This window comes from Carassius auratus, unplaced genomic scaffold, assembly GCF_003368295.1.
Source record: "Carassius auratus strain Wakin unplaced genomic scaffold, ASM336829v1 scaf_tig00022259, whole genome shotgun sequence".
NCBI lineage: Eukaryota > Metazoa > Chordata > Actinopteri > Cypriniformes > Cyprinidae > Carassius > Carassius auratus.
Genome location: NW_020525173.1, coordinates 30,114 through 57,500, shown reverse-complemented (window position 1 = coordinate 57,500; position 27,387 = coordinate 30,114). Strand labels below are relative to the sequence as shown.

The 27,387-nt window shown below is 35.1% G+C and overlaps 2 protein-coding genes across 8 annotated transcripts in view; both read right to left on the bottom strand.

Moving 5' to 3' along the window:
- Positions 1-1,398, bottom strand: part of LOC113077321 (protein MON2 homolog) — a 33,261-nt gene extending 31,863 nt beyond the window's left edge. For 6 of the 7 annotated variants that reach the window (XM_026249744.1, XM_026249747.1, XM_026249746.1 and 3 more), the window contains exon 1: positions 977-1,398. In XM_026249744.1, the coding sequence (XP_026105529.1) occupies positions 977-1,084 (108 nt within the window). In that variant the 5' untranslated portion in view covers positions 1,085-1,398. The remainder of the gene's footprint in view (positions 1-976) is intronic. The other variant, XM_026249751.1, reaches the window with a different exon arrangement.
- A 2,017-nt stretch (positions 1,399-3,415) lies between these two features.
- LOC113077320 (sodium- and chloride-dependent GABA transporter 2-like) lies at positions 3,416-26,929 on the bottom strand. The gene is made up of 15 exons (XM_026249743.1): positions 26,693-26,929; positions 19,548-19,739; positions 17,231-17,365; positions 16,298-16,438; positions 16,093-16,180; positions 15,783-15,915; positions 14,832-14,966; positions 9,008-9,111; positions 8,047-8,171; positions 7,073-7,185; positions 6,574-6,711; positions 6,382-6,484; positions 6,094-6,194; positions 5,538-5,708; positions 3,416-5,398 (listed from the first exon to the last, which is right to left on the bottom strand). Exons 1-15 carry the CDS (start codon positions 26,697-26,699, stop codon positions 5,234-5,236), a joined length of 1,851 nt encoding a protein of 616 aa, XP_026105528.1. The 5' UTR covers positions 26,700-26,929; the 3' UTR covers positions 3,416-5,233.
- Between the last annotated feature and the right edge of the window lie 458 nt (positions 26,930-27,387).

The following is a 27,387-nucleotide window of genomic DNA, read 5'->3' as shown; positions in this document are numbered from 1 at the left end:
AGAGTGTTTCTGACACGTCACACAGATTTAAGGAGTGTCTTATACACACATTATTAAGTGTCAAATTTTTATCTAAATGAATTTTATTTAATAATTTTCAATTAACATTGTATTGAATCCCCTAAGTATTTCATTATATATTAAGCTATATTATATGTAAATAAATAAATAAGATTTTTTTTTTTACATGTGCATAAACTCTAGTCAAGCCCTTAACTGTCAATGTTTAGATCCCATGCACGTATTTATATATATGTACATCTCTGTCTTTCTTGATACTGTATTCAAAACTAATGTATTATTGCTCAATTTGTATCTAATTTCAATTTAAATGAATTATATTTAATCATAATTAATAAACTATTCCGTGATTCTACCATATATTTATATATATATATATATATATATATATATATATATATATATATATATATTTTTTTTTTTTTTTTATGTGTAGCAGTGGAATATATTGTCCAAAATTTTATTTAAAAAATTATATAATTTTTATGTAAATTGTATTTAATATTTAATTTACATTGTACTGAACATATGTATTATAATTCCATTATATAATAATTATATTAGACACATAACTACTATAATATACTTTATAATGTAGTTTTCCATGTGCATATATGTGACAGTGACGTGACACATACAGCCAAGTATGGGGACATGTTGATGGGCATATATACACATTACAGATATATAAAGATGATATAAATGTATTTTATAAGCATATGTGACCCTGTCTGTGAAAAACCAGCTAAAGTAATTTATCGATTTACTGTTTTCTACATAAAATCATATTTTCAAAAGATAAAGAAAATTCTGTGAAAATGTAAGGCCATGTCAAAGATTGAAATTATAGTGAAATTAATGGTAGAAATCAAACTTTGATGGTTGTTATCTCATAATGAGATGTTGAGATTGTAGTCTAACGTTATATGTACTCCGTGTATAAACGCGTCTGTACCTCTTTGACTGGAGGGAATTTCTTCTTGCACTCCATGGACAGAGAGCGCAGATCCGCCTGCATGTTCTCCACGAGCTTCTTCACCGCCTCGGGGCTGCTGGGCGACATCTTCACTCGAATTACACACTATTTTAACTCTAACGAATGATTAATCAATCAATTAAAGCGACGGGAGCCTTCGGTTCCAGCGCGAGACACGTAAACAAACCCTCGATGCTGCACACACATCAATAAACGCGTCTCGCGCTGCTGTGCGTCACACACATTGCCATAATCATGCTGATCGTCACAGTCGAGATTATATTTATGACATATATCATCTATAAGCGCGTTTCTCGACCGAGTTTCATGATTTGTTCTTCTTTCCTAGATCCCTGTGCGGAAAATGACACGTCTCGTCAGGCGTCACTTCCGTAAACACTGACCGGTTCCGCAGCGGGGAGGGGCTATGGCGCCCTCGCGAGGCGCTCAGCGGCGCTGCAACGATTTCATTGGCTGCTGGACGCCGGGGGTCTTGGAAAAGTGACCAATAAAAAGACACTTAATAAAACCAAACATATAGAAGTAAACTATATTCTACTGTATTATTTTTTTTTAACCCGTGCGATTAAAAATGCTCTGTTTTAAATATAGGCTATTAAGTTTACCTAAAGTAAAACTATAAATCATTCAAAGATTTTAAAATATCCGTAAATGTCATATTACGCTTTAATTAGCTTCTTTTTTGTTGATATATTATTATAAGTATCCTCTATATATTGTTTTTGCTCTTTGAAAGAGTTGTGTGTTAAGATAAATATGTAATATATATATATATATATATATATATATATATATATATATATATATATATATATATATATATATTTAAAATAATCATGCAATATAAAAAGCATGCATCCCATTTAGGGTTGCAATATTCTCACCAGAGAAATGGTTTTACATTATTATTAATTTACTTTTAATTCAAAAACACTTACATGAGAAGCGTAGCCTACAATTAAATACAGAACAATTTTAATGTAAGAAATCTTAGACTGATGAAAACCACTGAAGCATATTTTGCTTTTCATGCACATTTACATTACATTATTTACCTAATTTATCACTGATATTGTCTCATATTTAAGACTTATTATGTTTTTGCTCCTTTTTGGGTCTTATAAGTTCATGTTCATGCAAATGTTTCATTTTGGAAAAAAAGCAGTGTGTTAGCATGTAATTTTAATTTTCATCAGAGATACACGTATGCATTTACATTATTAGTTTAGAAGGCATGTCAAGTTTTCAAAAGGCTTTAATAGCAAAAAAAAAAAAAAAGGGAGGTTAACAAAATTGACAAAAATATTTAGGCTTTTGTTGCAGCTAATTTAATGCATCAGCAATTTTTTTGTGCAATTTTGTGAATTTTGTTTCTTGTGTGCAAATAATAAAAAAAAGTTTAATATGTCTGTCTCCAATTACAATAGATTTCTCGAACAGGTGCATAATAGTTGCTTCTTTTTACTGATGTATTTTACATGAGTAATACAGTATATCTGGATCAATTTACAAAGTTGTAAAACCCAAACCGTTCTGTACAGGTTATATACACAAAGACTGCTGGTGGTCTGCTTTCACAGGACACTTCCAACACTTCATATACATCTTGAAACAGTGAAAACAAAGAAAAAGAAATACATCTGATTGGTCCTCAATATGCAATCTGATTGAGTTGTGTAGATGTTAAAATTTCATTCACATTCGTTAAACATTAGATTCTACAAGACAATTGTACGCAGCTTTAATAAAGTTCCACAATAAAAATACAAAATCATGAGATACAATGATTGAGTATCCTAAAATATTCTTAAACAAGTGCACAAAAATGATGAATGACCCTGTGTAACACTGTAAATTGTTTCACATCAGCTCAAAACAGTACCATTGTACTCCTCCTGATTCCTGTATGTAATACTATCAGATCTATAGGCTTTAGTCTAAAACCTTCATAGGCATTTATAACTTATAAAGATAGTTTATAAGAGTATAAAACCCCAGGCTTTGCTGTATTTATGATGCACATCCACATGGATACTTTAAAAAAAAAAAAAAAAAAAAAAAAAAAACTAATGCTTCCTTAGAAAGCAGATGCAATGATTGTTTGAACTGAAACAGTCCTAAAAGACACTCCAGATTCTATTTCCAACATCAACTTGATGGTGTTCTACTCTATTATCTGCTGGGCAAAGGGTTTGACGGGGAAAATAATTAATTAATAATAATAATAAAAAAAGTAGGTTAATTATTATTTGATGACTCATGTCATTCCAAACTCGTGTATATATATATATATATATATATATATATATATATATATATATATATATATATATATATATATATATATATATATATATATATATATATATATATATATATATATATATATATATCCGCTTCAGTGGTCTAACAGCGCTCGTCAACGTCAAAATGTTTGCGAAGGCCAATCAAATCAAAGAAGGCGGGGCTTACCGTTCACAGAAGCGGAACATGAATTCACGCGCAGCGGTTCATTTGCATTTTAACGGTTCACAAGCTGGAGGTAAGATATAAGGCCGCAAACATTTAATAAGTGAGAACTGTTTAATAATAGAAATGTAAGTAATATGCAGCGATCATGCAAAATATTATAGTTTCTTGTCAAATTCGTCCGCTTTGAATGGAAAAATAATAGATAATTAATCTAAAGTTAAATGCTACTTTGTAACTTAATTGAATGTGAGAGACAAGAAACTTTAACAAAGCCATTTAACGTAACTTAGTCATATTAGACATAATATTAAGAGTAAGTGTTTGTGTTTTGACCTACAAATATGGTAATTATTTGGAAATAGTTCAAATGATTACTTACATTATGTTTGTTCTTGTACTGCTATCTTTATTATTCGTTATTCCCCTCAAATCTGTAGTCACTTTAAATAATTTGTAACAGCATCTCTCCAATTATAAACAAACAAAAAAAGTTCAACCCAATGTTCAAGACATGCTTACAGCCTGGATCTAAGATAAAATAAGATAAATTAAAATAAGACATCCAAACTGCCCTTTTGCTTACAATAAAAACACTGACCGGGGTGTTTTCATGTTTCACTGAAGAAATAAAGCTTAAGAAATACAGGTTTGGAATGACATGAGGGTGAATAAATGCTGAAAAAATACTTCCGAGTGTGCTATTAGTTAATATCAATTCTGATGCAGATCCAACCCTTCACTCCATCATTTTAAGATCCAAGAGGCTTTGGATGATTCACTTCAGCCTTTCTGAATCTACCGCAAATGCTCATATTTGGCCAAGTTTAGTCCGCAGAAGTTCAACTTTTGTGTCAATATTACTGAGAGCAAAATTTTATATATCCTAGAAGCACAAGATAACACAAAATCCACACTGAAATCAAAAATACTCACGCTAATCAGACCATATTTAATTTAAGGCCAGACACCCCAGGTGAATCAACGATATAGTCAGGTCCATATACTACAGAGGGGTTTTTTTTTTCTTCTCTTTTTATCAGAAAATATTTATTTAGACAAAAAAAGAAAACAAAAAAGTCACCATGTTTTTAGAAAAATCAACCGAATGACGTGTGAACAAACCCCTCTATAAAAACCCTCAGAATATAAATATGACTAAAACTGTTAAGCTTGGTGTAAGTACATACTACTTACTGTAAGTGGAGTAAAATCTCATTTTGAGAAAATGGCCTAAAAATGGTCTTTAAAAATGTAAATGCTCAGATGCCAATAGATAAAATGCAAAGTTCAAAGTGTATTTTAGATGTTTTCTATCCATTGTTCAGAAACATATTATGGAAAGCCACACAGCCCAAAATCTCAAAACTGACCAGTGCATGAAAAATCCTGCCCGTAATGCTTATCCAATGAAATTTGAGTGTGCACGGGTCTGCACTTAGTTAAGCTTAGTTAAGACATAAATTAGAAGTAGCACCAGCTAACCCTAAGCTTTCTCTCAACATCACATTTAAAATAAGTGACTACATTCTGCTGTCTAGAATATTGACACAAACTGTGTTTCTGTGTGCTCTGGTCAATGAGAACAAGCATGAAGCTCTTCAAATCCCCTCTCAGACAGACCGAGGAGAGGTGGATTATTTCGTAATGCTTATTTGGCTGCCAGTACTGTGTGAGGTATCATGGGAAGGTTTAGAAGCACCACCCTCAGGGAAACATACAGTGGTCCATCACGGGACGGCTGAGCTAACAGTGCGACTCCTTCTCGCTGACGGGGAAGTACCCATCTTTGGTCGGACCACCTCGCTGGCGAAGAGTGTCGCCGTCGGCTGCAAAGATGGCCTGAAGTTTCTCCTGCTCTCGTCTGGTTTTGGGGAGGTCCGGTGAGGGCGTGATGAGCTCGTGGATCCGCTGAGGAGGAAAAGCAGAAAGGTTTGGAATAACGTACTACTTAGCCAATGCCAATAGTTTGCATATTTGTGCATCATATGCACAAATGATAAAAGTATGTTTTTTAAGCATGCTATTTCTTTTGTTTCGTCACACTCACCTCTCTCAGTGAACCTTTGGCCATGCTCAGTTTAGAAACAACCCACAGCGGGATGCAAACCATAGAAGAGAGCGCCAGCAGCCAGCCGAGAGCGTAACCCCACCACGGGTACACATACTCATTATTATACTTCAGAGGAGTGTATTTGATCAGGGAGAACGCAAACGTACCCTGTTAAGACAAGCAGCACAGGAAACAAGATTAGAGCGGCTGATCATAAAACTAAAGTGAATTCAAATCTTTAGAAAGGGAGAGTTTCTACAAATGCATCAGCAACCAAATTCTTTTGAAGTTGCATCGTGATGCATCCACACCAGTAGATGTCACTATAAATCCCAAGAACTCGGTACTTGATGCATCTTAATGCATTTACCTCACAAAAGTTGCTCTAAGTTCCGTGGCATTTAAAAATGATTTATAAAAATTGATGCATAAAAATTAAAATAAACTTATAGGAGAATCTAAAGACGTTTAGTTAAGTTATTTAAGGTTACAAAAAAACTTTTAATTTACTAATCTTTGAAGGTAAATTCGGTCTAGAAGGTAAATGACTCACAAAACATGTGGCTGGGGTGAAGAAGAGCCAGCAGTATTTAATATACGGGCCGGGACGGTAACCAATCATGTCCTCAATATTGTCATAAAACCGATTAGCACCTGAGAAGCAACAAAGAAAAGCAAGGAAATTACCAAAAATATCAAATGTGACAGATGATACCATTTCAAAACTTTGCAAATTTGCATTTAAATATTTTATCATTTATGTAATTTAATGTGCATTTTCTTGCTTCCTGCACCAAATGCACAGGCTCTGAACAGCATGGCAATATAACAAGAGTCTCACCGTATATCCAAGCGATGCAGACGGTCTCAAAAATAGCTACGAATAGCAAACACATCCCACTGGCTGCGTAGTAATCAAACAGCTGGAAGACATACATTCCACCCTGACAGACAGACGGAGACCATCTATTAATCTGGCAATTATATAAATCAAAGGATAAAATGATGAGAGTCAGAGGAGTTGGTCCAGTACCTCTGTGAGCATAATGAGTCCCACGAGGAAGGACACGACGGCCACGGCGAGGATGAGCAGCTCTCTGCGGTTCTTCTGCCGGAAGAAAGCGGGGTACATGTCCACCATAGCCGTGACCAGACTCTCCACACACACGAACTAGAGCAAAAGAACAAACCACATCTTCTGACTTACTGATTTTTACTAGACACTTGAGTCATTATTTGTCAGTTTGGGGTTTGATATTACACTGTATGCAAACATTTGCAAATCATGATTCAGGATTATGCACAGAATAAAATGTTGAAATGTAGGGCCCTATGTATTCCATGTCCCAAAATTGTATTTGTTAATCTTAATAGTTCTTTATTATTACCATTGGTACACTGAGAAGTATATTGCTGTAATAATGCCTTTGCAAAATTATGTGACATTCAATTTAAAACAGTAAAAGAATATCATGGAAATCTTAGGGCCCTGTAAAAAACAATAAAGCACAAAAAACAGTGAAGATTCATACCTGACTGTCCAACCCCAGAAGTACAATCATGATGAAAAAGAAACAGGCCCACAGCGGAGAGATGGGCATCATGGACACTGCCCGCGGATATGCAATGAACGCCAAACCAGGACCTGAAAGAGACCATGCAGAAAACATAATAGCAGCATTAGAAAAGTTAAGAAACTCAAAATGTGAAACTCAAATTCTCTTTAATATGTTTGGTTTAAGGCAAATGTGCATCACATGGAGCCCAAAAAAACAAGTGTATTGTCTGAAAAATCAATTTAGAATGTCATTTAGAGAACAAATCTGATTAAACAGACCTTGACATATTAAAAGAAAAAATGGGTCATACATACATACAAATACAGTATGTGCACTGGGACAGACAGAGATTACATTGTGTTTGTGAGCTGAGGGTCAATTATCTAAAAATACCTGGCTGGAAATGTTTATGGTTTACTACACTAAAGGAAAGTATCAAAGTATGCAAGAAGTATCAAAAATGTTTAATAACAACATTTTGGTCACATGACCTTAATCAGATATCTTCCTCTATGACACTGAAATACAAAATGGTGTAGAAACATTGCTATAAAATTTCACAAACAATTAGAAAGAAACAGCAAGTAACACATTGAATAAAACAAAAAATTTGAAGTGGAAAAACAAAAATAGCATTTATTACAATAATATTTGTTTTGTTTACAAAAAAAGCTTTTTTTACAATGTAGAGCACAAAATGTATAATTCAAAATTGCAATGTATACATGTATTTATATAAAATGTAATACAATCGTCAAATTTAATGTATTACAAAGATATTACATAAATCATGTTGTGTGTGTAAATGCATTATACATATAAAATTTTATAAAATAATATTTTTTCATGTAAAAATTTTTACTGTATAATATATTTTTTCTTTTATTTTTTATAAATTCTGGATATTACTGTATATAAAATTTGGTGACTGGTGAAGCTGCACCCACCAGACTCGGCCACTTCTGAAATTGGGACGTTCTGTTCATAAGACATGAAGCCGAGAATCGAGAAGATGGCAAAACCAGCGACAAAACTGGTTCCGCTGTTCAGGAAACACAAAGCCAAAGAATCCCTGAAAACAGACCAACACCAAGAAAAAGCTTGTGTTAGGAAAAAGTGCCATTGAAGACTTGGTGTTTGGATTTCAAAGTATGAAACCACACATTTCTCAAGTTTAGGACTTTATGTACTCGCTGGAAAATGAGAATCTCTTTGAGATGTTTAGTCTAATAGAAAACAATGGCATGTGGCAATAGAATGAAATTCAGAGGAGCAACGAGAAACAATAAGACAAACAAGTTTCCTTTCTTCCCTCATTACGTCATAATACGGTCTGATGAGGGACTTGTGGGGGGAATAAAAAGAAGAAGAAGAAAAAAAACTATTTCAACACAACATATTTTCTACAGTACCAAAAACTAGCTCTTATTCAGAACTGGTTCTTTAAAAAAAGATATTGGAACCAAATGATTCTAAAGAGTCAAATCTTTTTAGTGAATCAAACACAGTTCTCACCAATCTAGAGATTTAAATTAGTGTAGTCAGTGAACCATTGTTACTTACACCCAAAGATTCACACGTGGGTTTTATTCCTTTTCTGTGTTTTTATTCAGCTGCTTAATATATGCTTAGGATCAATTATTGGATTGCATTTATGCCACTTCTAAAAAGACTCAAAAACTTTTTATATTGACTCATTATCATAGTAAATAAGACCCACCTAAATCCATGCCAGTACTGAGACTCAAACCTGCAACCTTTGGGTTACAAGTCCCATTCTCTAACCAATAGGCCAAGACAACAAAAGAATATATGATATACATTGGATTGCTATTATTAAATGTCTGTAAAGACACATTTCACAGTTTGTCTCATGATGGACGCTGATGTTTTTGACCATTTTCTCACCTGTAGCAGTTGTTGTTGTATTTATTGTAGCTTCCGAGTGCAGTAAGGCAACCTAAACATATAGCATATGAGAAGAAGATCTGCGTGCCTGCGTCCATCCACACCTGAATCCAGAAAAATACATTTTGGCTTTTAAAATACCATCACAGCTGTAACATACTGATGTGCAGTCAAATAAATAGAGAAAAAACATTTTCTTTCTAATTCATCCATTTCTTACAGGTTTTAAAAGTTTTTTTAAAATCACATTTGTGCTCTATAGCTTCTTTGGATTCATATGATATTGTTTCGTTTTTATTTGTTTTATTAGCTGTTTTGTGACATCTAATATCACAAACACAATGTACACTACAGCGGAACGTGTCAAATATTGAGTGACAGGAATTACCTGTGATGTCTTTAGCAGCTTTAACTAACTAATTTGGATTCAGGTAACAAGCTTGAACAGATGAGATGAAAGACTAGAGCTGTTGTAGGATTCCTAGAGCTTGTGTAACCCCTTGTTTATTAGTCTTAAATGCCTGAAACTGGTTTAGACATGATCTGGGGAAAAAACATGCTGACTGTGGTTTTCCTGTTAGCCTGTCAATCAAACACTCACACATTGATCTTTTGTAAGTCAGGTTGTTCTTGTGCTGCCAAGGGCGATGTGGATGCATTAAAGCGTTTATGACAGAAAAATGCTAATATGTGACACAAATATGCTGTACAGGACCTCTGTCATATAAAAAGTACTGCTTATTTTTCAAAGGAGTGATTGGTCTCTAGATAATGCTTGGGTCCTTCAGCGTTTTGTCTTTTAGCAAGTGAAAATCATGTGTTTGATCGCTTCAATTCTGTAGCCAGGACTATGTGAAGAAGAAACTGTGTTTTTCCATTGGGAAAATTCCTCACACTTCCCATAAAACCTCACATTTATCACCTGAGGTCTAGAACTGTGCTAAAAACACCACTGATGTCCGAAGCAAGACGTGAGATTTGACCCATGATGCTTACATTTTTCAAACCTTAGATCACTCATTTGACTAACTTTGACCGACCATTTACTTTTCTTGCTGAAGGGTTCATGAATCATGGCGTCATTTTTACACATCAAAGACCAAAGGACTTAAAAATTAAACTTTGCAGAATTAAAATGAGTGTTAATATAATGTCGATTAATATGAATGTCGACTCACATTGATTTTAAAGAATCTGAACCATAATGCTTACGTTGTTGGAGCCTTAGATCAATTTGATTTCACAAAGTTTATATGGCTGTTCACATAAACCCACAGTGTTCTGTTGAATTGGCCTCATTTTATACTTCTTAGATGAAATGACATCAACACAGCAATGGTTATCTCCAAAATTAACCACAATGTCCATACTGACCAAAAAGAGACTTATTATGCTTCTTTCTTTAAGGCTGAATCTAACATGAAATATTATTGAATACCCTACAAAACTATACAAATTAAAATGAGTTATGTCTGATTCACACTGATTTTAAAGAATCTTACCCATGACAGTCAAGTTTTGAAAAAGTTTAAGATCAACAGTTAACCTTGGCCAACTCTGCTTTTCTAACTAAAGGTTTAATCTATTTTGGTCTAATGTGTATCCATTTAAGACTAAGAGATGTCCAAGAGATGTCAAAACATCATTCATTATCTCACAAATCCAACCTTTAAAGGATTAAAATGGGTTATGAATGACAATTTATGTTGCTTTTTTATAGAAAACTGTATTAGATTAGTTTGACCAATCTTGTCCAACTGTTTACCTTGTTATCTGATTAATTTGCCTTTTTTATATCTAAGATCAAGAGATGAAAAAAACAGCTATTGCTGTTGCTTAAATCCAACCAAAAATGACTAAATATGTCTACCTGTTCATGTGACTCCTTAAGATTTTGTTGAATTGGCCTCCTTATGAAACTTCTAAGATGAAATAACATCAACACAACCAAAGCCATTTCTCAAATATAACCAAAAGTGCCAAACTTTTCTAGCGGTTCACTTAAACCCATTATATTTTGTTGAATTGACGTCATTTATATACTTAAAAGATGAAACGTTAACACAGCCAATGTTATCTCTGAAATACAACCAAAAATGCTAAATATCTATGTTTTATTAAACCCGTAAGATTTTGTTGAATAGTCCTGTTTATACTTATATATTCAGTTTATACTCATATAAGTCACCATAGCCAACAATTAAATATAATCTTGATTGCCAAACTTGGCATGGTTGTTTGCCCAGTGTTGGGCAGTAACAGTTACTTTTGACAGTAACTAATACTGTAACGCATTACTTTTTAAATAAATTAACTCCGTTACGTTACCATGTGGTACTTTTTTAAAAATTAATTAATTTTAATTGAAGTGCAGCCTAACCTGTTTGCAGCAGCGACGCATTGTAGGATTGGTGGATGCCAACCTCTGTAAACACGAAGACACACTGACTACGTTTACATGCAGCCAATAACCCGTTCAAAACCGGGATATTAGCAATAACCTGGTCGCGCACGGCCATGTAAACACCGGCAAAAACCCGGATATGCTCATATCCCCGTTTTTAAAAACCCGACCATAGCAAAATAGTGTTTAAAAATTACTTTCTGTTTTACTTTGTGTTTGTATAGACCATAACGCATAAACGTGCATTAATGGGAACATTAAAGAAAGTTCTTTAAAAAACAGTAATGCATTTTAACAGTAATGCATTACTTTTTGGTGTAAGTAATCAACAAAGTAATTAAGTTACTTTTTGAATTAAGTAACAAGTAACTGTAACTAGTTACTATTTCTTAGTAACTAGCACAGCACTGGTGTTGTCATAACGTTCACCTTGGAGATTGAATATGTTTCTTTTTTGAGACCCCAGGAGCCCAAATTCAGACCCAGAACAATAAAACCCACAGAAGAGGTGGGAGTTCAAAGGAGGAATCTTTATATTACCACACTGCAGGGAGAGGAAGAGTATATAAGTCATGATCTGCAAGATTAACCACAATCTGATGTGATCCGACCACCTCAGAGAAAACCAGTGTTGAGCTGCTGCAAGAGCTTTTGAAGCACAGCAGCTGTGATCAAAGAGTTCTCGTGTGTTCTGATTGGTGGATGATGATGATGAGTGGATAAAGACTAGAGCAATCAAATAGTGAGAGAGTGATCTGCTCACCTGGTCCCTTCAAATGATGGGCTCCTCCAGTTTGGCAGTTCAGAGCGTGAATCATTTGAGTCAGTTCGTAGCGTGAATCATTTTAATATGTTCGGGAATTAGGAGCGGATTTGCGAATCATTTGAGTCAGTTTGGGGATCGCGAATCAGTTCGGGAGTTCGGAGCGGGTTCGCGAATCATTTGAGTCAGTTCGGGAATTCGGAGCGGGTTAGCAAATCATTTGAGTCAGTTTGAGGATCGCGAATCATTTGAGTCAGTTTGGGAGTTCGGAGCGTGAATCATTTGAGTCCGTTCGGAGCGTGAATCATTTTAATCAGTTCGGGAGTTCGGAGCGGGTTCGCGAATCATTTGAGTCAGTTTGGGGATCGCGAATCATTTGAGTCAGTTTGGGAGTTCGGAGCGGGAATCATTTTAATCAGTTCGGGAGTTTGGAGCGGGTTTGCGAATCATTTGAGTCATTTCGGGAGTTCGGAGCGGGATCGCGAATCATTTGAGTCAGTTTGTGGTTCGCGAATCATTTGAGTCAGTTTGGAAGTTCGGAGCGGGTTCGCGAATCATTTGAGTCAGTTTCGGAGTTCGGAGCGGGATCGCGAATCATTTGAGTCAGTTTGTGGTTCGCGAATCATTTGAGTCAGTTTGGGAGTTCGGAGCGGGTTCGCGAATCATTTGAGTCAGTTTGGCATTTCGGAGCGTGATTCATTTGAATCAGTTCGGGAGTTCGGATCGTGAATCATTTTAATCAGATCGGTAGTTCGGAGCGGATTCGCGAATCTTTTGAGTCAGTTCCGGAGTTCGGAGTGGGATCGCGAATCATTTGAGTCAGTTTGGGGATTGCGAATCATTTGAGTCAGTTTTGGAGTTCGGAGCAGGATCGCGATTCATTTGAGTCAGTTGGAGAGTTGGGAGCGGGTTCGCGAATCATTTGAGTCAGTTTCGGGGTTCGGAGCGGGATTGCGAATCATTATAATCAGCTTGCGAGTTCGGAGCGTGAATCATTTGAATGCGTATGCATTTTGAGTACATTCTTTCACTGCATTATTCGGTGTATTCAAATGCATTTGAATGAATGATCACAAAATTCAAGATATGGGGATTAGAAAATGTATATATTTATATAATTTTATGTAGTTAATCGATAACACACAAAGAGTGCCATTTCAGTTTTTCTCCAAAAATCAGCATGATTAAAATGTGATGTTAAGTTATTGCAAACAACAGGCCTAATTTAATTACAAATACAAGATGTTGCAGTATAATGTAATATATGAATGAATAATAGCCTAAAGAACCTTTGTGCCAAATGGGTTCTTTCTTGTCATTATAGAACCTTTTTAGCATAAAAGGTTCTTTTGAGTTGAGTAAAGAACCCAATGGTTCTATATAGAACCCCAATGAACCCTTTTTTTTCTAAGAGTGTTGTCCAGTGTCGGACAGTAACGTGTTATCAATAACTCTTGTGATATACAATATTCAGTTTGTGCTGGTCTGGCTCAATCAAAATAGTGTTTAAAAATTACTTTTTGTTTTACTTTGTGTTTGTATAGACAAAACACATAAAAGTGCATTAATGGGAACATTAAAGAAAGTTTTTTTAAAAAGTTACTAAAAAGTTACTTTTAACAGTAATGCATTATTTTTGGTGTAAGTAATTAACAAAGTAATTGAGTTACTTCTTGAATTAAGTAACTAGTAACTGTAACTAGTTACTATTTCTTAGTAACTAGCACGACACTGCTGTTTGCAAAACCCAATGATTTTATTGAATTGGCCTCATTTTTATACTTAGAAGATAAAATATTGTAAACAAATTAAATGTCATCTCTCAAAAACTACCCAAAATCCCAAACTTGGTCCAGCTTCAACCCTTAAGATTTAGTTGAACTGGCCTAATTTTAATACTTCTAAGATGAAACAACATCAACACAACCAATGCCATCTCTCAAATCTAACCAAAAATACCAAACTTCACCTATTTGCCTAAACCCTAAGATTTATTTAATTGGCCTCATTCTTATACTGCTAAGATGAAATAACTTCAACACAACTAATTTCCTCTCTAAAATCCATCCAGAAATGTCAAACCTTGATTAGCTGTTCATGTAAACCCAATTAGATTTTTTTTATGAGCATCACTTGAATACTGCTATAAGATGAAACCATGCGAACACAACCAATGCTATCTGTCGAATCCAACCAAAAATGCTATTGTCGCTAGACAGAGATGTAGGCATGGAGATGTTTTAAGCTGATGTTAAGGAATGCTGGGATGCATCTGGGTGGCCGTGCCGTGGCCTGTTCTCAGATATCACGTGGGTTTGTGGGCTCTTCTAGTGACACAGATGTGAAAGTCGGACCAAAGGTCAAACGCACAGATGGACGCTATCAAAGAAGTACAGAAAACAATGTTTCCCTGCTGGGTGTCCTGCTCCGGGCCTCGACTAAAGCACCTGGGTAGACAAATCACGTGACCTTTCGACTGGAGGCACAGTGTTTTTAAAAGAAAACAGTTTGCTAATGTCCAGAGGAATTACCAAAAACGAAATCCTAGACTAAAACCAATCAGACTTTTGCTAGTTCAGAATGTCTCTTTCTAGTCATGACATGAAGAATTTTCAAGTCATAACTGCAGTAGATGAAAAGTTAATTATGTATAATACCTGCGGGTCGGCTAACCGTCCCAGGTCGGGATAAAGATAGAACTGGATCCCACGGGATGCTCCGGGCAGTGTGACCCCTCTGATCAGTAAAATCAACAGCATCACATACGGGAAGGTCGCAGTGAAGTACACCACCTGTTGAGTGACAGGAACACAGCGGGAAGCTAAAGGACAACATATGTTTGGATATTTATCATGACAGCAAATACAATTTACACACAATTGAACACATTTAATAAATGTAAAAAATCACTGTTATTTTATAATATTATAATTTTCACATTTGTGACCCTGGAACACAAAAATCATATGGGTTATTTTTTTTATTTTTATTTTTTAAATACAGTTTATACAGCAAAAATATTTATACAGCAATGGAAATCTTCTATTGATGTCTGGTTTGTTAGGAGGACAATATTTGGCCAATATACAACTATTTGAAAATCTGGAATCTGAGGGAGCAAAAAAAAAAAAAAAACTAAATATTGAGAAAATCACCTTTAAATTTGTCCAAATTAATTATTAGCAGTGCATATTACTAATACAATTTTTTTGGGATATATATTACGGTAAGAAATTTACAAAATATCTTCATGGAACATGATCTTTACTTAATATCCTAATGATTTTTATATATATTTTTGAACGGATATTTTGTTTTTATTTATACTTATTAAAATATTTCTTCATTTTTGCTAATGAATATAGCATTTGCATGATCTCTACTAAATGCAAATTGCAAATGAAATTGTTAATTGAATCTGATGTATAATTTGAACGAACTAAAACTAGAAAGAAACCATCAGGGGTGCGTTTCCCAAAACCATAGTTGCTAACCTGTTACCTCCTTAGTTGGTCTGCAATGGGAAATTGCAATGCAACCAACAGAGTTGCTAACTTAGTTAGCAACTATGGTTTTGGGAAACGCACCCCAGGTCTTAACTCACGTACCTTGCCGGTGGATTTGACGCCTTTCCAGATGCAGAAATAGCAGAGAACCCAGGCCAACAACAGACAGAGAACCAGATCCCAGTGCAGCGTTCCTATCTCCTCAATCCCAGACGAGATCCGCAGAACTCTCCGTCTACAGAGAGACAGAAATAACACATCAGCTGCAGCCTTCTTCAATCCACGTGCACTTGGTCAGCTGGAGAACTTTCAGGTTTGTGTATGTGGCATAAATGTAGGCATTTATCTGGTTTATGCTTGATTTACTGTATCTGAAACTAAAAGATAGACAGGAAGATATAATGAAACTTACTCCCAAAACTCAATGACAGGTGATGTTGCGTTATCAAGGTAACTTTGGTCATTGGATACATTTCGTCTTTGGAATTCCACACAAGCATCTAAAAAACAGCAGGAATCCCTGGATTATATACAGTAAAAACCACTGAGCTTTATGCACCAGTGATAATCCAGAAGCACATAAAGCTACAGGTGTGTGGATGTGATGTGAAGCTCACCTGTGTTCCAGGTGTTGTTGCAGGAGGCCCACGGCAGGTTCCAGGTGAAGGAGAAGGACAGGTAAAATATTCCCCAGGCCAGAACTATTATATAGTAGAAGTTGAGCAGAGCCACGATGACCTGAGTGGCGTAACCAATGCCTGCAGTTACAGACAGAACAACAGCTTGTGACAAACGGAGAGACAATCCAACTGTGCAAAGTGACGTCACTTCATTATTACCACAATTTCATTCATTCATTCATTCATTCATTCATTCATTCATTCATTTATAAATAGAACTATGGATATATGTTGTTCTTGTAGACTGAAAAAAAAAAGATTAAAAATGGAAATTTGGTAAAAAGAAAATACCATAAGAAATGTTAGATAAAAAGTTACGTTTTAATTAAAAATTACAAAAATTAGACATGATACCATGGCACCTAATCAAAATAAATACCAAAAAATAAATAAAAATAAATAAAAATAAATTAAAGCTATTTAGAAATATTAAAAAGTCAAAAAAAAAAATAATATAATAAAAATGACAAAAGTGTCTAACTAAAATATAAAAAGGAAAGCAATTTTAAAATATTAATGAATATTAAACAATAATAAAATAACACTGATCTCGCACAAAACATTGGGCTATTCAGATTATTTAATAAATAAATAAAATATTTATTTAAAAATATTTCAAAACAATATTGTTGTACTATTTTTATTTAAAGGGCCCGAACTTCTGAAGTGGAACAGGTCAAAAATCACAATTTCTGTTTTATTCCACAAATAATAATAATAATAGCAACACTGAGTTAAAAATCGTTTTTGTACCCTCTGGTTCCTGTGCACTTATATAACACACAAACTGCTCTTGTCATACTGTAATGGTTTGTAATTTTTCATGCTACACATTTAAAGATCCAAGGAACCGACATCTCGTTGCTTCACCTTCAAACAGCGGGCTGATCTTCCTCCAGCATGTGATTCCTCCCTCGCTGGTGAACTGACCCAGAGAGATCTCCAGGAAAAACACGGGAATACCGCAGGTGAAGAGGAAGATCAGGTAGGGGATGAAAAATGCACCTGGAAGAGGATAAAGACGTAAGTCATACAGAAGGAGAATCAGAGTTTGAGGCTCAAGGGGAGAAATGTGTGAGATTACTGAGGTCTGTTTCTCAGGAGAAACATTCAGCAAACGCAAGAAATGTTTCCAAAGGCCCAAACGTCTCTGTATGGACACACGCTACGGTTGATCAAACAACAGCTGTGACCTTTCACCTTCTGAACTGGTAACGCTTTCATAAGGGCAGTTTCACAAACACCTGGCAAACGCTAAACACATTCACTATCTGTGTTGATCCTTATTAAATCCTCAACTTTTGCTGCCCAGATGGATCCTCTAAGCCAAGGGTTTACAAACTGGGGTCCGGAGACCCCACGGGGGTCGCAAGGGAGTTCATGGGGGTATATGGAAATGTTTAGAGAAAAACAAGATTAAAATAACTATAAATACATTTGATTACATTAAAATAAGATCAAAATCAATAAAAATGGACTAAAAAGCAATTAAATTGATTAAAAACCGCTAAATAAACTAATTTTAATAGATTCATTAGTAAGTATAATTAAAAATAATTGACTATTAAAAATATGTGAATACATAAATAATCGATTTCAATGAATGATACATTGATAAACTGATTAAAATAATTAATTTGTTTAAAATACAATACAATTGTGAGTAGAAAAAATATTCCTGTTGTAATGTAACCACAGAAAAACAAGATCAAACTAAAAAAACATTACAATTAAAAACAATAGTTTGATAGATATGATTAGTGAAAGTATATAAATAGTGTATTAAATGTATTAAATTTAAATGTATTAAAAGAATTATATGTACTAAAAAACTGTATTATCTAACACTAACATACAGTCATGCCCACAAATATTGGCACCCTTGGCAAATATGATCAAATAAGGCTGTGAAAATTCATCTGCATTCTTCATCCTTTTGATTTTTTATTAAAAAAATTCACAAGAATGTATCCTTTCATTGGATAATAAGAATTTAAAAAGGAGGGGAAATATCATTATGAAATTAATGTTTTTCTCAAATACTCGTTGGACACAATTATTGGCACCCCTAGAAATTCTTATGAGTAAAATGTCTCTGAAGTATATTCCCATATATATTCACAATTTTGAGCACTCCAGCATGATTATAAACATGAAATTATTCAGCCATGATCAGACTTTTTTTTTTTTTTTTTTTGGACATATTCTATATTAATGCCCTATTATTATTATTATTATTTTTTTTTTTACATAAAATAAGGAAATTGTATATTTTTGAACATGTACCATACTAATACCATACTAATACTGTGGACATATACCATGATTTTTTTGGACATTTAATCTGGTAATACCATATTGTTTGGATATGCACCATGATGATATCATGCTTTTGTACACGTATCATGGTAATATTATATTTTTGAACATGTACCATGATTATACTTTGGGTTTTTCTAGACATACCAGGGTAATAACATGCACCATGGTCATGCCATGTTTTTGTACATGTACCATAATAAAATCTTGTTTTTTATTCATGTACCACGGACATACCATATTTTGCATATGTACCATGGTAATACCATGCATTTGGACATGTTCCATGATAATACTTAGTTTTTTTGTACATGTATCCATGTAAAACATGTGCTATGTAAATAACATGTTTCTTGACATGTACTATGATAAAGCCATGATTTTTATAATATGTACTATTGTGACACCATGCTTTTTTAGACACATGCGTTGTTGTTGTTTTTTCTGGACATGTACCATGGTAATTGCCTGATTTCTGATATGTAAGATGGTAAATCACCTTTTTTGCATGTTACAATTAAACCATGTTTTCTTGGGCCAAGTGTCATGGTACAATAATGACATCAAATTATATTAGACTGTTACTTCTTTATATACCATTGTACCAGTTCATGTACCATTTCATTTTCCAGAATACCATGTTAAATTTCCAAAATACCATAGTAGCACCATTTCTGCATTTCTGTAATTGAGGTTTATGGACATGTTCATGTTAATATTATGTTAAACTGTGATTTACCATTGTCATACCTTGTTATTTAGGAGCTGTAACATGGTATACCATGGCTTTTTGAACATGGTATCATAGTGATAGCATGTTTTGGACATGTATAATGATCAGTATCATGGTAGTTCTGCATCTCCTCACCTCCACCGTTCTTGTAGCAGAGATACGGGAAGCGCCACACGTTTCCCAGTCCGATGATCTCTCCGGCCACCGACAGGACAAACTCCAGCTTGTTGCTCCACTGTCCTCTGTCCTTCATCTTCACCTCCGTGTTTGGGACAATCTCCAGCGGCCGGTTCAGCCCGTTAGACGGGTCCATCATCTCCTTCTCTTCTGTTTGAAAACAAAAAATGAATCTGATGACCGCTGTTAGGTCAATAGCAGCACTCATTGTTTGGTTAATGAATCAATGTACTGTGTAATTAATTTAATTCTGTCTTTTAAGTGAAAGTCTCTCAATCAGAAGACAGATAGAGAAACTGTGTTTTCATTCACATTAAAACAGAACGTCTTTTTTTTTTTCTGGTAAAGCGTAAAGAAATGAAACCTGGACACACCCATTCAGACCCGATCCTTTCAAAATGCAGCTTGTAAACCAGTCTGAGCACAAAAGCCAGCAGAAGACTGTATGTTTGTGTGAATGCGGTGGATTTCTGACATATTATTGCATGTTTTGCCATAACATTTGTAACTGTTGCATTCAGAAGCCACATAATATGGAAGCAAATGGGTAGCAATATTCAATTTGGGATGTAATATGCAAAATGGCAATGCAATATGTAAAATGGCAATGCATTTCTGTATTTACATTTACATTTTCCATTACATTTGTGCAACGTTTGGTGCAAAATGAAAATTAAATTAGATAATTTTCATTCACCAGTTTTAATATGTAAAATGAATACCAATTTCACATATTAAAACTGGTGTATGAAATGGTAAATGAAAATTATGTAATTTCATTTTCATTTTGCACCAAACGTTGCACAAATGTAATGGAAAATGTAAATGTAAATACAGAAATGCATTGTCATTTTACATATTGCATTGTCATTTTGCATATTACCTCCCAAATTGAATATTGCTACCCATATGCTTCCATAACATAACAATTGATCTGTTATGATTCATTTCAAATCAGATGGCAAAAACAGCATGTGAAAAACTCACAGCGATATAAAAGGGCAGATGTACTTCACTAAACTTAAAAAAATACATGGAACATCTCTTAGTTACCACTGGTCAGTACTCAAAGTACCCTAACAACCAAATAGTAACATGCAAAACAAAATAAACATTAGCAACTGCATAGCATCACACACACAAAACAAAAAACACTTGCTTTTGCAACCACATACTGTAGCACCGTGTTAAATAACACTTGGAACACTATAATGCCCTAGCAACTGCATTGCAACAAAATAAAATACATATAAAATACACACTGACTGCTTTTGCAACTGTATAGCAATATATTAACTCTCAGGCTATTTTAGCAACCACATTGCAACGTCCTAGCAACTGCATAGCGGTATGCAATAAAACACTTAAAATGCTTAATGTTATATAGCATCATATTAAAAACACGTAGGACTTAACAACCACAAAGCAACTGCGTAGCAACACTTGAATGCTTCAAAAATCTGCATAGCAGCATGTTAAAAATCACTTAAGACAAGTTTGCTACTATTTTATTTACATTTATGCATTTAGCAGATGCTTTTATCCAAAGCGACTTACAGTGCATTTATTATTTTTTAAATAAATAATAACAGGCATCCAGGACTGTACATTTGACTGAAATTTTGACTTTTTTTCATACAGGTTTGATTTGAAGGTTCGTAATGATGAAATGATGACAGAACTCATTTCTGTGTGAGCCATCCCTGTTCTAGTGCAATACTGGTGACTACATCCTGTCTGTTGTACGTCATGATAGTAACAGATCACACTAGCATTGTGGGAAAGGACTCGCTCTGTGTGCGAAACAGAAGACTCACTCATTGAGTTCATATCTGTCAGCTTGAATTAACGGGTCGGACTCATCTGTGCTTTCAGTGGCCCCTTCACAATCAAGACCAAGTCAAAGACATTAAAGGAATAGGTCACATCATTTAACCCTTTTTCCACCAGCATCTTTTCTTTTTTTTTTTTTGCCATTCGCTGCCAGCATTTTTTTATTTACATGCTCGAAGATCGAGTAATTTTTCATATGCATCTGCTTACATATGCAAACTCTTGTTTCTGCTTCTTCTTCACCATGTTTCAATCCGGAGATTCAGTACTCTTTCAGATAAAGTGTAATAGTATCTCCAACCATAAAACGGCAAAAACACGGAAAGCCAGAAAATTCAGTCAATGGCAGGTAAAGAGTTAATCGACACAATAGCTATGTTTCCATTACCCTGTCTTAATGCACATTTTGAGTATCGCACCAGAAACAAGTGAAGGAAATGCCGAATTTTGAAAAAGAAAAGTTTTATGCTCACTTGAGGTGGTTTTAGACTTGTGCGAAAAAGGGTTAATGTCGATAATGGGACATGGTTAACTCCATTCGCATTACAAAGTCGCATCTTTGCGCTATGGGATGCCAAAACCTGACTAATCAACAGACTGATCTCATTTCACAGCATCTGAAATGTTCAAAGTGACATGAGCAAAATCTATCGTCAAAGTATTTCTGTAGAATTGACCTTTTGCAAAGACCCACCCACTTTTAGCTACGGTTGCTATCCCTGACAAACAATGCCGCTGTTACACTACAAATCATGTTCTCACTCAGTGAAAAATGCATCGCACATTAAAGAGAAAACGGACAACGTGCCGACAGACCGGACAAGACTCTCACCTTTCAAATTGTAATTTTTTTTGCGAAATTCAAACAAACACTATTACTAAAAATAAAACACTTTTGTGGCTATTTAATGTGTCGTGACAGATCGCAATAGTGCCTTAGTTTAATTAAAGCACAAAATAAACATTAATAAACATTTCATTTCAACCGTGGAACACACCATTTTTCAAGTTGCGACATTCCAATTTTGCGCATAATTAAAATGTGCAACTTTTGATGGAAACCCGGCCAATGGCTTCCTATAACCTTAATTTTTTTTTTAAGAAGCAAGGGACATGTTATTATTTTTGTTGTAAATACATTTTTTGTTAGGGCTGGGATAAATTCGATGCATCGCGATTCGTGGATTGATTATGAATGCATTGCGATTCACTCTTATCTGAGCTAAATCTTTACAGCAGATGGCGCTCTAATCTAGTTTTTAACTTCATAATCAAATGCTAATGAAGAACAGAACTTGTGTGTCCAGTTGAGTCATGAGTCACACCTCGGCTCAGAATGACACAAGATTAATGTAAACACCCTTGTGATCCACTTTAATCTTTTCGAAATTTATGAACGATAATTTTAGGTTGAAATGTTTGTAAGGAACTGGAAGCAAGCAGAGTGTGGCTGTTTATAAAGTATGTAGGCCTGTCTGAGAGAGAATCTGCGATGCAATCATTTTTTTTCCACAGCCCTAATTCTGATTTTTTTGATTTTAAGCAAATTCTCACAGAATTTTAAACAACTCCGGTGTTGGATCATAACCCTGCTTCAAGGCTCCAGGGGTCCAGAGTTAACAGGTCTCCCTGTCTCCGTCCCTCGAGGGACAGACGTCTGTTCCACATACTTGAGCTCTCAAACAACAAGCATAGTGGATGTCCCGCAGAGCCAGAGGCCTTGAGAAAGTGCTCTTTCTCTCGTCCAGAAACAGCACAGCGCCTCTACTGTCACAGTTGTGAGTGAAAAGCATTACCAGGCTGGTAAAAATAGACTCTTGCATTAACAAGACACCTGAAGGAATGAAGAGCTGGAAGCATGAGCTAGAACAGACTTCTGGGATTGAAGGCCATTTGTTTAAAAAAGATGGCGGCGGTTTGATCACAGTTTACTGCAGTTTTCACAAGGCCAGAAATGACATCACAAGTTAGTCTTACAGAGCTGAGCTTCTGTGTGCTGTTTACCCCAAGAATAAAAAAAAACACAAAAGAGATCTGGTTATTAGATGCTTAAATAACTTGCTTCTCATAATGTGTTCTTGGTGCGATCTCAGGTCTTTCAGAATTGATCTCAAAAGCATCCAATCTGTGCTACGATTTGCCTATGATACCAAACTGTACATTTAAAGTATCTTTTTCCACATTACCAAAGATATTTTCTACTCGAGTTTTCTGCTTCCTCACTATAAGACAAAAAAAAACGTTTTAATCAAAAATACGAGGTTTAATGGAGAGTAAATGGAATAGGCTCTGATAAACCCACACATGTCCGGAGTTTTAAAAGAGATCTCAAAATGTTTCAAACTGTCCTCAGATTTTTCAAAGATACCAAGAGAAAAGATAAACTGCAAATAGATGTCCTTAACATCTCAACTGTTTCTCCTAGACACCAGTGAGATGCAAACTGACCTGCTCAAGTCTCCAACTTCTCAGATTTCTTTAAAGAAAAAAAAAAAAAAAAACCTTAAAATGTCTCAAACTGCAGATTTTTCAGAGAGACAAAAAAGAAAAGAGGGACTGCAGAAAGATCTCTAATATCTCATTTGTTTCTAGACAATGTAATGCAAATATACTTGCTGAATTCTCCTGCTTCTTAGATGTTTCTCCTAAAGGGAAAATCGAGGAAAACCCTGCTAATCACATACATCCTCTTTAGAGTCACAAAAGGGATCTTTAAAAATCTCAAAAAGTTCTCAAATTTCACACAGATTCTAAGAATTCCCCAAATATCCATTTAATATCTCAGCTGTTTCTTCTCGACAACAGAATGCAAGCAGACCTGCTCAATTTTCCCACCTCTCAGATGTTTCTCCTTCAAGAGCAACCCCCCAGATAATATTATGTGTCATCTCTAGAGTTACAAAAGAGATCTAAAAATATCTCAGACAGTTCTCAGATTTCTCAGAGATTCCGAAGGAGAGAAGAATTCCACAAAGGTCTCTTTAACATCACAGCTGTTTCTCCCAGACACCAATGAGATGCAAACCGACCTCCTTAGATCCACTGTTTTTCAGATGTTTTTCTGCTCAGAAAGGAAACCCTGTTAATCTCACATTTCAAAAGAGATCTCAAAAATGTCTCAAACAGTTCTCAGATTTCTCAAAAACAGCAAAAGAAAAGAGCAATTGCACATAGATCTCGTTATCATCTCAACAGTTTCTCCAAGACACCAATTGTAATGCAAACTGATGAATTCTCCTGCTTCTCGGATGTACTGTATCTGAGGGAAAAACCCTGCTAAAATCACACATATATCAGTTTCAAAGGAGATCTACAAATATCTCAAACTGTGCTCCGCTTTCTCAAAGATACCAGAGTAATGTCTCAACAATATCTCCAACAAATGCATGTACTTTTTTAGACACCAAGTCCCTTAACATCTCAAAAAGACCCTGCTAATCTCTGATATATGATCATCAAATCTGACGAGATTAGCCTGCAACCAAACGTGTCTCAATATGAGCTCAGTTATTTCTCAAACTCTCATTAGATACGAAAGAGCAAACTCTCTTTCTAAGAGCACTGACGTGTCCTCAGGGCTATCTGTGATATCAAATTACGCTTTGAAGGATGAGGAATGACAGAAATAGAAAAGCTCTCGATGCAGGTAGATACTTGCAGGACAAATATAAAAATGGCATCTTGCCAAAAGTTGCTGTTTGCCAGAATCTCTGCCGGCTCAGTAAATCTCTCAACTTGCTGACATAAAGCTGGGACGTCCAGGCAGAAAGATCCTCAAATAATCCAAAACCACAGTCAGTGTGGGGCCAAACTCAAGCGTCCGTAAATCACACTCGTGTGTCATTAGATCCTTCAGCTTGGCAGCTCATTATTGGGATTCACAGCTATTGAACTGATTCGCAAAGTTTTATTTAATGGGTGCAGCTGTCAACCAATTGACAAATTGAAATGAATGAGTTTATTTTCAATCATACAAGCAGAATAACATGTTGTGAATCTGAACATGCTAGTGGAAAACTCCCAGAGGAACGAACCGCAAAACATCTTCACACTGTATATCACACATGTGACGTGTGCATGAAGCGCTGCAAACCCTCAGGCGTGGAGTCTGCATTCAGTCTGACCAGACTTTTTATACAAAGCAAAAATAATTAATTGCACATTTAGAACTAATTGCTTTGCAGGCAACTGGTTACTGTTTTTAGTCATCTTTAATAGTTGTATATCATGATCGTAAAAATTATGAACAAATGGTTTAATTATAATTGTAGACGAATATAATTACTGTTTAAAAGTTTGGAATTTATTTGCGAATGTTTTTGAAAGAAGTCTCTTTTGCGCACGTGTTTATGTGATCAAAAACACTGGAAAAAACGGTTATATTGTCAAATATTTTTACACATGTTCTGTGTGTATATATATTCAAATGTAATTTATTCCTGTGATCAAAGCTGGTTTTTCAGCATAATTTCTCCAGTCTTCAGTGTCACGTGCTGATTATCATATTTTGTGGGAACTGTGATACATTTTATTTTTCAGGATTCTTTCATGAACAGAAGGTTCAAAACAACAGCATTTACGTGTAATAATTTTGTAATATTATAAATATCTTTGCTGTCACTTTTGAGCAATTAAATGCATCCTTAAATAAAATTATTAATATCTTATATATATAAAAAAATCTGGTAACACTTTAGAATAATGGTCCATTAGTTAATTTTAGTTAACTACTTTAGTTAACATGATCTAAGCAAGACCAATCCTTCTACAGCATTTATTAATCTTAGTTGATGTTAATTTCAACATTTACTAATGCATATTCAAATCAAAAGTTGTGCTTGTTAACATTAGTTAATGCACTGTGAATTAGCATGAACTAACAATGAATAACTGTATTTCCATTAACTAACATTAACAAAGATCAATAAATACAGTAATGCATTGTTCATTGTTTGTTCATGGATTAACTAACATTAACTAATGGACCATTATTCTAAAGTGTTACCAAAAATCATACTGACCCAAACTTTTCAACAGTATTGCAAATTCTGCATGCATTTATAAAACAAATATTTTTGTGAATGAAAAGCATCAGTTATTTAGAAGGGAAAGAAGTCAAATTGTGCTGAAGGTGAAAAGAATATTTGTAACAGTGCAAAGTAGTTTTAATAGAATCAAATAGATAAAGCTGCATTTACCTAAAAAAAAAAAAAGTCATGCACACACAAGAATGCATTAGATTGAAGATGCATGAAGAAGAGAAAGCTCACCTTTCATTAGAACGTTGCAGTGTCAGGTTTCCTGTATATTCTCAGGTTTTGCTCTGTAATGTGGAGGTTTTCTGGTTTCGTGGATCCCGTCTGTCAGCTCTGGATGGTCCTAGTCCAACTCCTCCCCCCTGCACCTCCCTCTCGCTCCCATTCACAAAACACTGAGAGCTTGAGGCTTCAGTGGGGCACCGGCCGATTGCATAACGCCGTCACCCAGCGCTCGTTCAGCCTGTGAAGCTTTGTGTTTCTCTCAGCTGAAGAACACCAGAGAAACCAAGCATTCTGGCTCCATCTCAAAAGACCACCCTGATCCCACCAGCCTCTCAGGAGCTGAATAAACGGGGCTCAGAATGATCCCCCAGAGAGGAGCATGGGATACTAGTCAAAAGCAGGATCATTTCTATTGCAATATTTAATTTTTATTTGAAAAGTGCACTCAGTTTCTTTTTTTTTCTTCTTTTTTTATCAGTATTTTTAGTTGCATTTTGTTAAACAAACAGTGAACCCAAAGCACTCTAAACACCCTCTTAGTATTACCTTAAACTAATTTCTGTAAAATTGATTATTGATTACAATTTGGATGTTTTTTTCCCCCTTAACTCAAGTTTGTCTGTGAATTGAAGCGGTTCCTCATTCACTCCTTTCTCCTGCTCATTCTCTGTGTGTTCAGGCGTTCTCTGCATACTGATGCTTTA

Coding starts and splice junctions, on each gene's coding strand:
- LOC113077320 (XM_026249743.1), bottom strand. Junction 15,916..16,092: donor CCTGTCATTGAGTTTTGGGA/GTAAGTTTCATT, acceptor GTCTCTCTGTAG/ACGGAGAGTTCTGCGGATCT. Junction 9,112..14,831: donor GACGGTTAGCCGACCCGCAG/GTATTATACATA, acceptor TTCTGGATTCAG/GTGTGGATGGACGCAGGCAC.